General features: G+C 44.0%; 1 protein-coding gene across 2 annotated transcripts; it reads right to left on the bottom strand.

Moving 5' to 3' along the window:
* Nucleotides 1-1,664: 1,664 nt before the first annotated feature.
* On the bottom strand, nt 1,665-13,285 carry socs7 (suppressor of cytokine signaling 7). 2 transcript variants are annotated; one of them, XM_020588218.1, is made up of 10 exons: nt 12,291-13,285; nt 11,469-11,536; nt 9,319-9,423; nt 7,674-7,808; nt 7,042-7,187; nt 6,250-6,418; nt 5,043-5,171; nt 4,571-4,706; nt 4,343-4,486; nt 1,665-2,909 (listed from the first exon to the last, which is right to left on the bottom strand). In XM_020588218.1, exons 1-9 carry the CDS (start codon nt 13,247-13,249, stop codon nt 4,366-4,368), a joined length of 1,968 nt encoding a protein of 655 aa, XP_020443874.1. In that variant the 5' UTR covers nt 13,250-13,285; the 3' UTR covers nt 1,665-2,909; nt 4,343-4,365. The 2 variants fall into 2 exon arrangements, with proteins under 2 accessions (XP_020443874.1, XP_020443875.1); XM_020588219.1 differs by lacking the exon at nt 7,674-7,808.
* Between the last annotated feature and the right edge of the window lie 6 nt (nt 13,286-13,291).

Genomic DNA, 13,291 nt, shown 5'->3' on the forward strand with positions numbered 1-13,291 from the left:
TTGATGTGTCTTTTTGATTGATATTTGAGTAAACCAATCGAGATGCATAGTTTTTGTACGTCGGTCGATGGATGATGGTTTGACCAATGGGATGTCGAGATTAACCTCAATAGGGGCGTTTCTGAAGAGCAGCAGGAATACGGTTTCACTGACGTCCCCAATGGCCAATGTGATGTTTGAGGGGCAGTTCAGGCAAAAGAAGAATGACAACCGTTCGGATCAATGAGCTTTAAGTCTCTGTTTCCTCACCTGTTTTACTTATTTCATGGTTTATTATGAGGAGGAGTCCGTTAGGCGGGATAACACAAATGGTGCCATTGCGCCAAACCAGTTCAAAGAGATTATACGTTCATTCTGAAGCTCTGCAATATTTCCTGGTCTGTCAAAGGCCTTTAGATGAACGTAAACTCAGGTACAGTTTGGTGTAGTTTACTGTAGTATTTACATTGTTTGCTACCACTCCACAACATTTCAGAGAGAAGTAGGCTATTGCTTCTCTACATTTATTTAAAAACCTATTGTTACTTATTCTTTCTCTACACTGACATACTGAGCTTATAAAATACCCCGTTTAAACACAGACCTTACTAAGACACTTTATGTTGGCTTTTCCTTTCAGTTGTCACCATCGGTAACACAGACAGGGTGATTAGTCTAATTTTGGTAACAATCAAATCCAAAGAATTTACCTCAAAGGTTTAATTGTAATTGAAAAAAGAAAAGTGTTTTGTTATTCATTTTGGTACAAATTATTCCATCCAGACTGTTTACTTGGACTCTGACCAGATCTGAATACTGACAGCTTGGATCTTTCTTATGTAGGAAGAAAGCCCGACATGATCCCAGCTCCACCACTGCAGGCCTTCCACCCTCCAGGGAAAATGTTCCAGTTGTGGCCATCACTTCCATCTGTCGTCAGCATCCACTGAGCAGGCCCCAGGCACCTTCAGGGAGCATGCAAGCTACACCGAGCTCTATGTCTCTATGTCACTGGCTCGCTCCCTGACACATCCACACAGACTTCTCCCAAAGAGTACACTTGACCTTATTCATATACAGCGGCCTGTTTCTCCCCAGGGCACCCTCTCTGTGCACTGCATCCTGCTTTTAGCTGAAGCACTTTCTCCCTCTTCATCTCAAGTGTACTGCAGATACTATCACCTTCTCCCCAGGCACCTCTGTGGAGAGCCTCAGAGAGAACGAGCTGCATAATTTAACTTGAACTTTTTTCATTTAACAGGTTTCATGAGCGAGCAAAAGCATTAGCCATGAGTATTCAGCCTTGTACACAGGCATAGCTGTGATGTGGTTGAAAGCTTCAGAAACAACAGGTAAGTTGGACTTGATGTTTTTGTCAAACACTATAAAAAGTCGGCATTTTGAAGATGCATGTTTTTACAGAACACACCCTCATGCTGGAGAATTTAATTTACATGTAATATGACTGAACAGCCAATTAAATAACAGTTTTTTAAAAATCTAAATATTCTGGGAAATTATTTTTGGTGTCTGACGGATTTTGGTTCATGACCTTTCTAAAGTCCTGGCTACATTATTAGCTGGCCAAAGACCAAGGACCTCAGTATAAAATCCTTTAACAAGTTACTATCAATCTTAGAATAAAAATATTCAGATTTAAAAATGACAACACATACTGATGTTTATTTCTCATCTTTTTTTTACTGAAAAAGCTGAGCCAGGAGCCAGCTACAGGGAACTGAGTTCAGAATGAGCAAAATACACTTCATCAAATAAGAGTGGCAGGTAGAGATCAGTCGAGGCAGATACACACACGGCGAGGAGGCCAATGCAGGGCAAACAAGGCATATCGGATTCATAAACCCCAGTGCAGTAGCATCAAATTGAGACAAATGTCGATGCAATAATTTTATGTTCAGATGCAAAACTCTAGTTTGTTTGCCTTCAGGTCCAGTGAGAATTTGACTGCAAGAGAAAAGTCCACTATTAATCAGCTGATTGTTTTGTAAATGGCATTTATGAGGACGTATAATTCCTCTGGTGTGATTTTCTGTCTGATCTATTGTATTAGAGCAACAGGCACCAAACAGTGGTCTCAGTGAGACGCGCTGTGCAGATGACAGCAGGGACACCTCATCATGAGCTCACTATAATCACAGCCTGGCTCAGTGAACAAAAGCAACAAGTTCGTAACCTCTAGGTATCATGGGAAATGTAGGAAATCATTAACTGATGAGAGGAGACACCAAAAAATATTACTTTCAGCATTCTCAAATTAGGACATCTGAAATATTCAGAGGATGAAAAGTATTAAAGAGTTCATCAGATCTGTCTGGGTAAGTTAGAGTACTTCTGGTAAAATAGAATTACAATTGATTTAGATTTTTAATCCAGTTTTAGTTCAGTTAGCATTAGCATTGTAGCTAATAATGAAAACTTGGTTTTCTCAGACAGAAAATCCAGACAAGACATGTCCCTTGTTTTGTGATTTTATCCAACCTTCAACAAGATGGCGTGTCTCTCTGAACCACCTCCACTGTCCTCCTGCTCAGTGATGGGCCTTTGTGTGTATATCAATCCTGAGGGCAGCTTTACATCCAGAATCCCTCATTTTGACAGAAAGGGAAGGAAAAATTAAGAAATGGCAGCAAACAACAGTTGTACAAACTGACCAGTGCATTGTGTTTTAAAAGTCTAGTTCAGCTGTTTCAGGAGTTCAAAATAATCTTTTTGAGTCCAACGACATCTTTGCAGGTGAGAACATCTCTGCAGTCCTTCTGAGGACGAGGCTGAGCCCTCACCGTCCAGCTGCAAACTCTCATCTCTCCTTTCATTTGTCCAAATCAACAGAGAGTCAGGTCCATCCCAGTCCAGTCTTCAGGGACTGACTGGCTGACAGTGGACGACTGGCAGACCAGTACTGTTCAGTCCTGGAGAGACAGGGTTGGAGTCAAGTTAGCGAAATGCCACCTCAGGTGCCAACAGTGTTGGAAGAAACACCTAGATTGTTTACTTAAGTAAAAGTAGCAGCACTACAGTGTAAAAACCTCTGTTACAAGAAAAAGTCCTGCATTTGAAATGTTACTTAAGTAAAAGTACAAAAGTATTAGCAGAAAATATACTTAAAGGACCAAAAGTACTCATTATGCAAAATGACACAGTTTACATTGATGTACATAATATTATTCAACTGTCATTTTTGACATATTATTATGTGCATCCCATTTAATGTTACAGCTGGTAAAGGTGGAGCTAATTTTAACTACCTTTTATGATTATAATGTGGATTACTGTAGGGAAGCTCGTACATTTTACACCAAGGATCAATAAATCTTATGATTATACTGTATTTTATTTTATTAACCTCATTCTGAAAAGTAACAAATGCTATCAAATAAATGCAGCAAGTACAATGTACAATATTTTTATCTGAAATGTAGTGAAGTCAAAGTATGAAGCAGCAGAAAATGGAAATACTCAAGTAAAATACAGATACCTCAAAACTGTACTTAAGTACAATACTTGAGTAAATGTATTTAATTACTTTCCACTTCTGGGTGCTAAGATTCTAACAATGATGCTAATATGTTTGAAGTACTTAGAAGAATAGTCTGACATGTTTGGAATTTGATGAAAAGATTGAGTCTACTCAGATACGTATCTGTAGATAAATATGAAGCTACTGCAAGAAGACTGTTAGCTTAGCTTAGCTTAGCTTAGCTTAGCACAAAGCCTCGAAAAAGGGAAACAGCATGGATCTGTGTGCAGGTAGCAAAATACAAGTCCCTGCAACTCTAAATCTCACCGGTTAACATCTTATATTGCACATTACTCATTTGTTCTTGTTTGTACTGGACTATTTATCGGCTGGGCCAGTTGCCCTGCAATAAACAAAAACTCCAGGAGGTTTCTGGCCCCAGCCAAAAAACAACATGTGTTGTTCTGACACTTATGTTTGGCTTTTGCACAAATTAAACAGATTAAATACATGTTAATATGTGAACTTTAGAGATGCTGGTAGGCCAGCGTTTACACCCTCGGACAGAACCAGGCTGTTTGCGGTCTTTGTTCTAAGGTAAACTCACTGGCTGCTGGCAGTAGCTTCACCACATCTGAGAGTGGCATCAGTCTTCTTATCTAACACTTTGCAAGAAAGCAAATATGCATTTTCTAAAAAAAAAAACAAAAAAACCCCAAAACTGCTCCTTTAACCACTTGGTGTGAGAGACCACACAGTCAATCTCCTCTGCATGTCTGCCCGTCAAACCTGAGCTGAGTTAAGCAGAATAATGTGCTTGAAAACTACAATAAACTCTAGAAATCAACAAGTGTAACAACTACAGTAAGATGACGAGAAACTGACTCGAGCTGAGAAGATCCCTGCTGTTACGTCTGTGACTCCGCCTCCCGCTCTGCTCCCACCACCTTCCGAATGCTCTTTATTGACAGGTACATCTCCTCCTCAGGGTCGTAGTAATAAAACTTACTCAGGTAGGAGATCAGCGGTCTGGAAAGAGGTGAAGATGGAAAAATCAACAGTCAAAGTCGTTGGGGAAAAATCTGGAAAGTCTCTAGTGTCTGAGTCAGTGACCTGGGCAGTGGAAGCTCCTGGATGTGGTCAATACGGACAATCTGTCGAATGCAGAAGCGACACAGGTGTTGTAGTGACTTCACGTTGCTGAAGCGAGACACAGGATACAGCAGCTGAACCGGAGTGGGAGGAAGCCCTGGAACAAAGAGCATCAGCAGTGCATACACAAAGGCAAGGCAAACGTATTCGTACAACACATCTCATGCCAGCCCACAGTGCCTCACAGTATGCAGTCATCGGCACAAAATGCTAAGCAGACATCATAAAAACAAGCAAACAAAAGCACAAATTTAGTCATTAAAAGAGAAGAAATTAGTGCATGGATTCAGGCCAAATCACGACAACAATGATATGAAGTGTAAGTCAGTCTGTAATCAAAACAAAAACAAGTGAACAAACCACCCTCTGCTCTGTCTCTCAGGTCCTTCTCACTTAGTCTCTGATCAGGCTGCGTATATGACCTATATTTTACCTGGGACTCTGGAGCGAAGGAAGTAGAGGAATTTGCCGTTCTTGGAGTGCATGATGGCGCGCTCGATGAACTCCACCACTGAGTGACAGCGGTCCTCAAATTTCGGGTGACACCACAAGCTGAATGTCCCTGGAAGTAGAGAAATGATGCTCTTCATGTGTCACATGTAGCATTTTACAGGGAAGCTGCCTGTAGCAGCCGCCCATTTGACCTTCTTCGATGGTCTCCCAGAAAATGCTTCATAGTGGGGTCCTTGGGTTTCTCTACCAGTCTGTTCCAAATTAAGAATTTAAGTCTGAGCTGTGGAAACAGATCTACTCTACCAGTCAAAGGTTTGGACACACTTTCACATTCAATTCAATGGGAAAGTGTGGGGTAATGTACCTGGACAGTGCAAACAGGAACATGTGCAACAATAAAATGCACCAGCTGTGTTAAAGTAGTGCGGCACCAAAGAACATTTTACTGGTTTTCTATACCACCTTGTGTAATGTCACACTGGGACATCAAGTCCTGGTTTTAAGTAGTGAAAAACAAGACTTCAGAGACTTGTTTCTGTTATTTAGCCCAGTCACACTGATATAATGGGAGGGGCAAAATCACCACACTGGTGAATCAACAGCTCACAACAACAGTTTGAATAAGAACTGGATAATTTCACTTTTATGAAGGAGGATTTTTATCGTGGCTTCCCTAATAAACTGCCAAGTGACTGTAATTCAAAATAGTAGGAGTTGCCTTCCTGTTGTTTATCTGAAAGCCTTTCTGCCTTCCACTCACATCAGACCATGGTGCGTTCACGCAGACATGATCATGTTGATGTGAATGTGTTGTGTCAGTCTGAATAATGGATGTGTTTCCAGGCATGACTCCATAGCTTGACCATGGTGATTCATTAATGTGGAGTGTGCACATGTGTTGCTAAGGTTGTGTGCACACATTTTTAGCTCAATACCATCGTGGTCCTCACAGCTTCAAAGGGCTGTATGAGGGTTAAGACTTGGCTTTATGGTTCAGGTTTATGTTAGGGTAAGGGGCTAGGGAATGCATTATGAGTGTCCTCACAAACCTAGTGCAAGTCTTCCCAGACATCCTCCATCCACTACCTGACTGTCAGCATCTGTGTCAGTTTGAATATATCAGGGCTTTTAATATTAAAGGCACTCACAAGTGTGGGGTTTGTACAAACGTGTGTTGTGTGTCTCACCTCGGTAGTGCTCCATGCGTGTGTGGTGCGTGACACCCTGTGACCTGAAGCTGAGGCTCAGGATGTATCGGGGATCTGAACTGTCCCGGACCAGGAAGGACCCATCTGGTTTCCCCTTCAGCTTCATCTCTGCATCCTCCCAGTTCATCGGACCCCAGTACCAGCCGCACTGCAGCCAGAGACACCAGCAAAACATTCACAGTGACAGTCGGCCTTTCTCTTTCTCTCCGATGTCTAATTTGCCCAAAACACCCTGAAAGGCTGGAGACCCTCCAGCCTCCCCCAGCAACCTAACCACTGTCCAGAAACCTCCCGTTCTGTCGACACAGATACTGTATCTCTGGTGTAGCTACTCCTCTGTGATGCTTCTTCTGGTAACAACTAGCAAATGGATAAACCAAAATTCATTTGGAAATCATAACAGCTGATGGAATCTTGCAACCTTGACTAAGACAGAATTGGTTTCTGAATATTTCCACAGTATTTAGGAACAGCTTATATGTCTACTTTAAAGACTAGAAGTGAGTCTAATGTAGTCGACCAACTACAGGACAAGAAGAAAGAAGGGAATGACATGTTGTCTAATGCACAACCTCATGATGCCAAACCAACTGCCAGCAGACTGAACTTAGAGACACTCATTCATCTGCTGGACTTTTCTACTTGATGGCGCTGGCGATAATATTTGCAACTGTTTTTATTGCAGGTGTAGCCGAACTCTTTTGTTGTGATATTGTAGACTGTACATGTGATTTGTTCTCTTGTTGATCTCAGTGAAACTTTCTGTCTCACCTTCTCCAGCTCTCGCAGACTGGCGGCGAAGTTGCTGGCCTCCGAACGCCGCAGGGCGCACAGCATGGGGGGCGGAGGCTGTCTGGTGAGGGGTGGAGCATCAGGAGGCGAAGGGTTTGAATGAGGAAGGGTCCGAAGGAAGGCGTCTAAATCAGGGAAGGAATGTCAAAGAAATTAAAGCTGCTGCAGTACATGAAGCATTTTTAAAGTAGGGATTTACACTAAGGTGAAAACCAGGTGTTCTTTCCTTTTTCACAGTTAATTCTTAAGGCATTTATTACTGAAAAAACAGTGCGTCTCTGTTGTTGTGTATGTGGTGCACAGTGCAGGAGCTGTGTAGATGTCTGCAGTGTAGTGTGGAGAGGGGAAAGTTCACATTTGCTGAACTTTAACCCCCGTTGTGCTGACCTCTGGGGATGCAGCCAGTCACTGTTGACCCCTGCTTAATCTTTTGAGAAACTAACTAGCCTGCTTGTGTTTCAAATTTCCCAAACAAACAACAACAAATGACCCTCATACCCAGACAAACGACTGGCAGCCTGTTTAAGTGCCAACATATCTGAAAGGTTTCCGTCCAGCGGCCTACTGCTAACATTGTTAGCATCACAGCACCACCACCTGACTTGTCTTACCATTGAGGCTGAGACTGTGCTGGATGCTGAGGTGGGAGGGAGGAGGAGGAGGAGGGAGAGGCAGGGGCAGGGACTGTAGGGAGGCGCCCATAACACTCACTAGGAAAGGCCCAGGCTGAGGCCCGGCTATGTCATCTGGACGAAAGACAGGAAGTAAAGGAGAGAGCAAGGAGGGAAGGAAGGAAACAATGAGAGGTGAGGAAAGGAATAGAAGGAAGGGAGTGAGCACAGAGAGAAAGAGGCAGGGGAGGAGAAGCAAAGAAAGCATCAAGGAAAGAAGGAAGGGGGTAGAAAGATAGAGAAATGAAGTTAAGAAAGGTAAAGGAAGGAAGGAAAGATAGAGATTCTTTTAACATCATCAGTCGGAAAGTCTCAGTCCACCAAAGTAAAAGACTTCACCTTTTTGAATTTACCAGTCACATCTTGGATACATCGCAGTCCCCTTTTTGTTTGTTCCTTGCTCCTTGATCCTGAAAGTTGTTGCAATCGAGTGAGGATCAGAGAAATGCTCCGAGGAGCGAGAAGGCTGCCTGGAGGAGATATGAGGCGCGATACACAAGACCATCCCGTGGGGAAGTCTTTCATGAACTGACACACCCTTTTATCGGAAATCATTTGGTCACTGGATGCTTCAAATGAAGGATGGGAGGACAGAGCATCTCATTTCTCTAAAGAGGTGCCTCCTTGTTTCGTTTTTCCTCACATTTTCTCCTTGCATCTTTTTCTCTCACGTGGGCAGAACACACACACAGTCCCACATACACTGCCCTGCTGCCACAAACACTCACTAGAGACCAAGCGTGGATTCATCCACCGCTGAAATTAGTCCACAACAAATGCACGACTTATTTTTGAGTTTATTAAAAACTACAGTGCCCAGTTTTATAAAACAGTATCACCGTTTTAAAAATGAAACTACACATTTGTGACATCTTCAGTAGGAACTAATGGGCTTGCAAAAGACTGCTGGTTCTGGACATTCATGGGATTTGTTAACTGTACAAAAATGACAAAATATTTCCAACTGTAACTTTTAAACAAAACTGAAAGGATGTGGGTCAGAAAATATCAGAAGCTCATAGGAAAGAAATGAAATGTAAAAGGTCATAGAATGACCTGAGTCTTAAATAAAAAAATATCACGTTAACATTTTATATCATGTACAAATAATCATGGTCTCAAATTTGATGTGAACTGAATGTGCACAGCTTGAAGCTGTAGAAAATATCATCTGTCAATGCAAACTGATGCAACAGACAATTAAATCCTTAAAAATCATAAAATATTGTTTTTTGTCCCGATACAGATGGATTTCCTGTGATTTCCTTTGCCATCAGCCATCGATTGAGCTACCGCTTCCACATGACCTTTCAAAGCTTCTCCAATCAAATTAGAGCCGACAACAAAACCTCGTCTGTGACCGAGTTCCCAGAAATGTACGACAGAAAACAAAACTGACATGTATTTGTCTAAGACAGAAATATTAAGAGAAACTGCCACAGCCTCCTTTTCTTCTGAACTATGTTGAAGCTCTCTGCAAAGGACAGTTTGGTTTCATCTCCTATGTTGCTACCATAGTTAGTGCTGACTGTATGATGTGCCTAAATGAGTAAGAGGAGGAAAGAAACAGAAGAAAGAAATGTACCTAATAGACTGAGACTTCGGCGCGGAGGAGGAGGAGGCGTGGGAGGGTGTGGCGTGTTCGCCCCTCGCCGGGAAATATCCACATCCACCAGAGAAACTGTCTCACCTGAAGCCAGAGGAGCAGCAGATGGGAGAAAAGAGGAGAAAAACCAGGAAAGAAAAAAGAAGAAAGTGAAATAAAGATGCAGGCAGCATAAAAAAAGTGAAAATATTTGTATAACTGTGATTGCGTGTGCTGCACAGCGCAATTAAAGCTGCACCAGGCAGGATGTTTATGGAAAATTACACCCAGCTAATCAGCCTAAATCACTGCAATAAAGCAGAACATCCCATCTCCACTAATTGAGATGCTGCAGATTCACTGTTTACCAAAGTGAAATTCTGCAGTTGGGGACGGTTACTGGCAAGGAGAGAAACAAAATCAAACATTAAGAAGCAAATCCCCACCGTCTCCTACACAGCCGAGAAAACAGAAACCCACTTTTGATCTGCGCCTCCATCATCTCTTTAGATTCCACTATGGTTGTGAGGCATCACAGACTGGCTGGGTCAGTAAACATGAGCACGCTGTGTGCAGGACTTCTGGAATTTCAAGTCCCCAAGATTTCAAATAGCTCACCCTGGCTCCGGCGGGGGTGCCAACATGAACGCACGACCTGCTGCAGCTTTAATGTTTCTGTCTAATTGCTGATTAGCCTCGTGTGCATTACACATTAAAGATTTAGCTAAACTAAAATCTGCGAGCAAAGTGGGGCACCAGGATGTTCTGCCGAGCCCTGTGGAGGTGTTTCTTATAAACTCAGCTAAGTATTTTTCACCAGCTGAGCCACAGACCTCCTCCCTTCTCTCGCTGTAGCCACAGGCCTTTTGTGCTGAATCTGGTCTTATCTTATCTGGTCACCAGTTACAGAGTCTGACTGGTAAGGTCAGTCGCCATGTGCAGCATCAATGAATTCTGTTAGCTTTTCTTATTAAGACTTTAAAGAAATCATTTCATATTTTTTGGAAATGTGTTTGTCTGCTTTTTTTGCGCAGAGCTGGATTAGAAGACTCCGCTCTCATATTTGTCTGAATATGAAGCGACACCCAGAGAGAGGAATGTGGCTGCAGACAAGATGGCAGATTGCCACCAAGATGTGCAAACTCTCAACCTCACCTGCAAGTTCCTGAGTTTGTCCAGAGGTTGTGTTACAGGTAAGGTTAACTCTAACACATAATCCTAACCATAGGCCCAAAAGTAAACCTGCTGAGATCACTGACTTATACAGGATGGACATGGCGTCACCACTTCCCTCCACTATGCAAAAATGAAGCCAAAATATTGTGAATACGGCGGCTGCCATCTTGGCATTCTAACAACCAGATTCTGCGCAGCAGTGACAGCATCAGACCACCAATCAAAGCTGTCAAATCACCTAAAATACATCTCTTTTTAACTCATCAAATATCATATTAGAAACAAACTTACCAGAACAAAATGACCATTTCTTCACACATCAGTGTGATAATATCACAGAAGTCATTTTGGGGAAAATGTATGTGATTTGTACTTTGAGTTTAATTCATCTCATGGAGGAGGACTTATGACCTCTAGGCCTATTGCAACCAGCCACCACAGGGCACGTGCATCTCTGTGGCAGCCATCTGGCATCCATATTTTCTACAGTCGATGGCCAAGATGAACAACTTTTGGCTACTATCGCCAACTTCCTGCCAAGGCTGGCAGTCCTCCATCTTGTCTGCAGCCAGGTTCTCCTGCAGTCAGTAGCTAGTTAGCTTGGCTTAGCGTAAAGACTGGAAACAGGGGGAAACAACTAGCTTAGCTCTGTCCAAATGCAACAAAACCCATGTGTGGATTAAACAAACAAGATCCAGCGTATTAATTTATAAACTATGCTGGTAGGTGGATTTTGTCGTGTCTGAGTAGTTCCAGCCCCACAGATGTGACATTTTCTGCTTTTTTCTGTCTAATGCAAAATAGTAAACTGAATATCTTTGGCTTTTGAACTGCTGGATAGAAGAAATAAGCACTCTGAGGAGGCTAAGGGAAGTGTCAAGAGCATTTTCCCACATTTTCTGACATTTAACTGAATGAACTCTTAACAGATTGTTTCTCTCAGGTTACAGCCAAAGCAGCAAAGCAACCCTTACCCGTGAAAGCAGAGAGGGAGGCAGGGGAGAAGGCACTGTGGACCCTGGTCAGCCTGGGCTGGCTGTGGCTGCAGGACAGACACAAGACAAGCAGAAGAAGTAGAGCGAGGACAATTAGAGCACAGAGAAGTGTTGGTAGCTGCAGAGGTTCAGCTCCCAGGATGAATGTATAGGTATGTCTGCACCTTCGGGTCCTGGAGCTTTCTTTTTTACTGTTTCTGGTTGAAGCTCATAACTCTGGCAGTCCAGACCTCTGAAGCTATGTTTTTTAAATCATAGCTTTCTTTTAGCATTGTACTGTAAATAATGACGAAGCACTGAGGAGAACAGAGGGTGACAAACCACAGAGGTTTGAAAAATCTCTACATCTAATAACAGGCAGCATCAAAAGGTTCTTGGGTGTCTGAGAGGCCAGTGGCTGCCAGCTGAAAGAGCTAATTCAAGCCATTAGAGAATGACTGGCACTGTGGCATAATGGCAAAAACCTGGAAAGGAATCAGCTTATCTGGGCTCTGGACAGACTTCACTAGAGCACAAACCAGTGGCTAGATTCAAAATGTGTTGCTTCTTTTATCTGGTCTGTTTTGTCCCTAAACCTCCAATCAGCCTTTTTAAACGTTAGCTATTTCTGAAACTAGGACTCTGCTTATGTAAAACATGTTTAAAAATGCAGACAGAACAGGTTCAGTATGTGGGGAGAGAGTCGTGACGGGGTTGTTCTGTGATGCATTTACCAATGTGTTATACATTCTAATTATTTTGATTTCTTCTGAAAATAAGAATATTACATATAGGTCTAATCTTAGACTGTTGAAGGCTCACCTGTCTGCGTCGTGCTCGGCACCAGCAGCGCTCGCCATGTCCACCAGACTCCCAGCAGAAGACACAGAGTAGGTCACTGAGGGCCTCTTGTCCAGCAGGTGATTTGAGCCGCTGCAGCTTTTAGTCCGAAACAGTTTACTCAGACGGATCTTTAACGAGCCTTTTTTGGACTTTGCTGGAACTTTGAGCGTCCTTTGCCCGCCCGGCGCCCGGCCTGTGGGAGTCCTCGGCGCGCTGGCGCACCGCTCTGGTCGTCTCGTGGGTGTCGACGCCTGGCTCAAGTTTGGGCTTGTGGCCCAGGGTGAGCTCTGTACCGGTGTGGCTGGTGGTAACATGGCTGAGACAACCCCCGAATCCCCAGAGTTTACCTGTGAGTGCCGGCTGGATAAGTTCCCGTGGAGGCTGCAGACCTGTGCGCCAAAGTGAGCGGCTGCTGATGCTTCCGTGGCCGGCGGTGCGACCCCCTCCATCTGCCTCCTCAGCTGCGCTTGGAAGCTGCTGATGGAGAAAGCCCCGGACATTTTCTGAACTATTTCTCTTTTCCTGTTTAGCAAAAACTCGCGGCGTCCGTTCTCATCTTCCGTCTCATCGTCCGGGCACTCGTCCATGCCCAGGCCGGCTACATCCCCGCTCCCCAGCCCCTCCAGTACCAACAAAGCGTCGCTGGTTTCTGTTGGGTCATCCCCGGGCTCTACTCCCCCACCCACCGGCCCGTGTGCACCCTGACACGAACACTGCGGGAGCTCCCCTGCTCTGAACAGTATCTTGGGTACTGCACCGAGTCCCAGCTCCCCGAACCGTCGGGCCAGTTCAAACACGACTCCCTCCCTGTCCCTGGTGGCGCATCCCCACTTAGAATCAATAGCGGTGAGCGGGTTGGATCTCTCCGTCAATAAGGGCCATTCGGGCGGGGTGGTCATGAGTCGATCCGGGCGGCACAGCTCGGCAGCTCCTTGCATCTCCCCAGATACTGACACCGGCGGGGGCGCCCCCCGCGGCCG

The sequence above is a fragment of the Monopterus albus genome, unplaced genomic scaffold (assembly GCF_001952655.1).
Source record: "Monopterus albus unplaced genomic scaffold, M_albus_1.0 scaffold513.1, whole genome shotgun sequence".
NCBI lineage: Eukaryota > Metazoa > Chordata > Actinopteri > Synbranchiformes > Synbranchidae > Monopterus > Monopterus albus.

Excerpts from the sequence above, each read along its gene's own strand:
- socs7 (XM_020588218.1), bottom strand. The coding sequence starts at position 13,249 with ATGCAAGGAGCTGCCGAGCTGTGCCGCCCGGATCGACTCATGACCACC. Across the intron at positions 5,172-6,249 it reads ACGCATGGAGCACTACCGAG|GGACATTCAGCTTGTGGTGT; the intron begins GTGAGACACACA and ends CTCTACTTCCAG. Across the intron at positions 4,707-5,042 it reads CCTTCGCTCCAGAGTCCCAG|GGCTTCCTCCCACTCCGGTT; the intron begins GTAAAATATAGG and ends TCTTTGTTCCAG.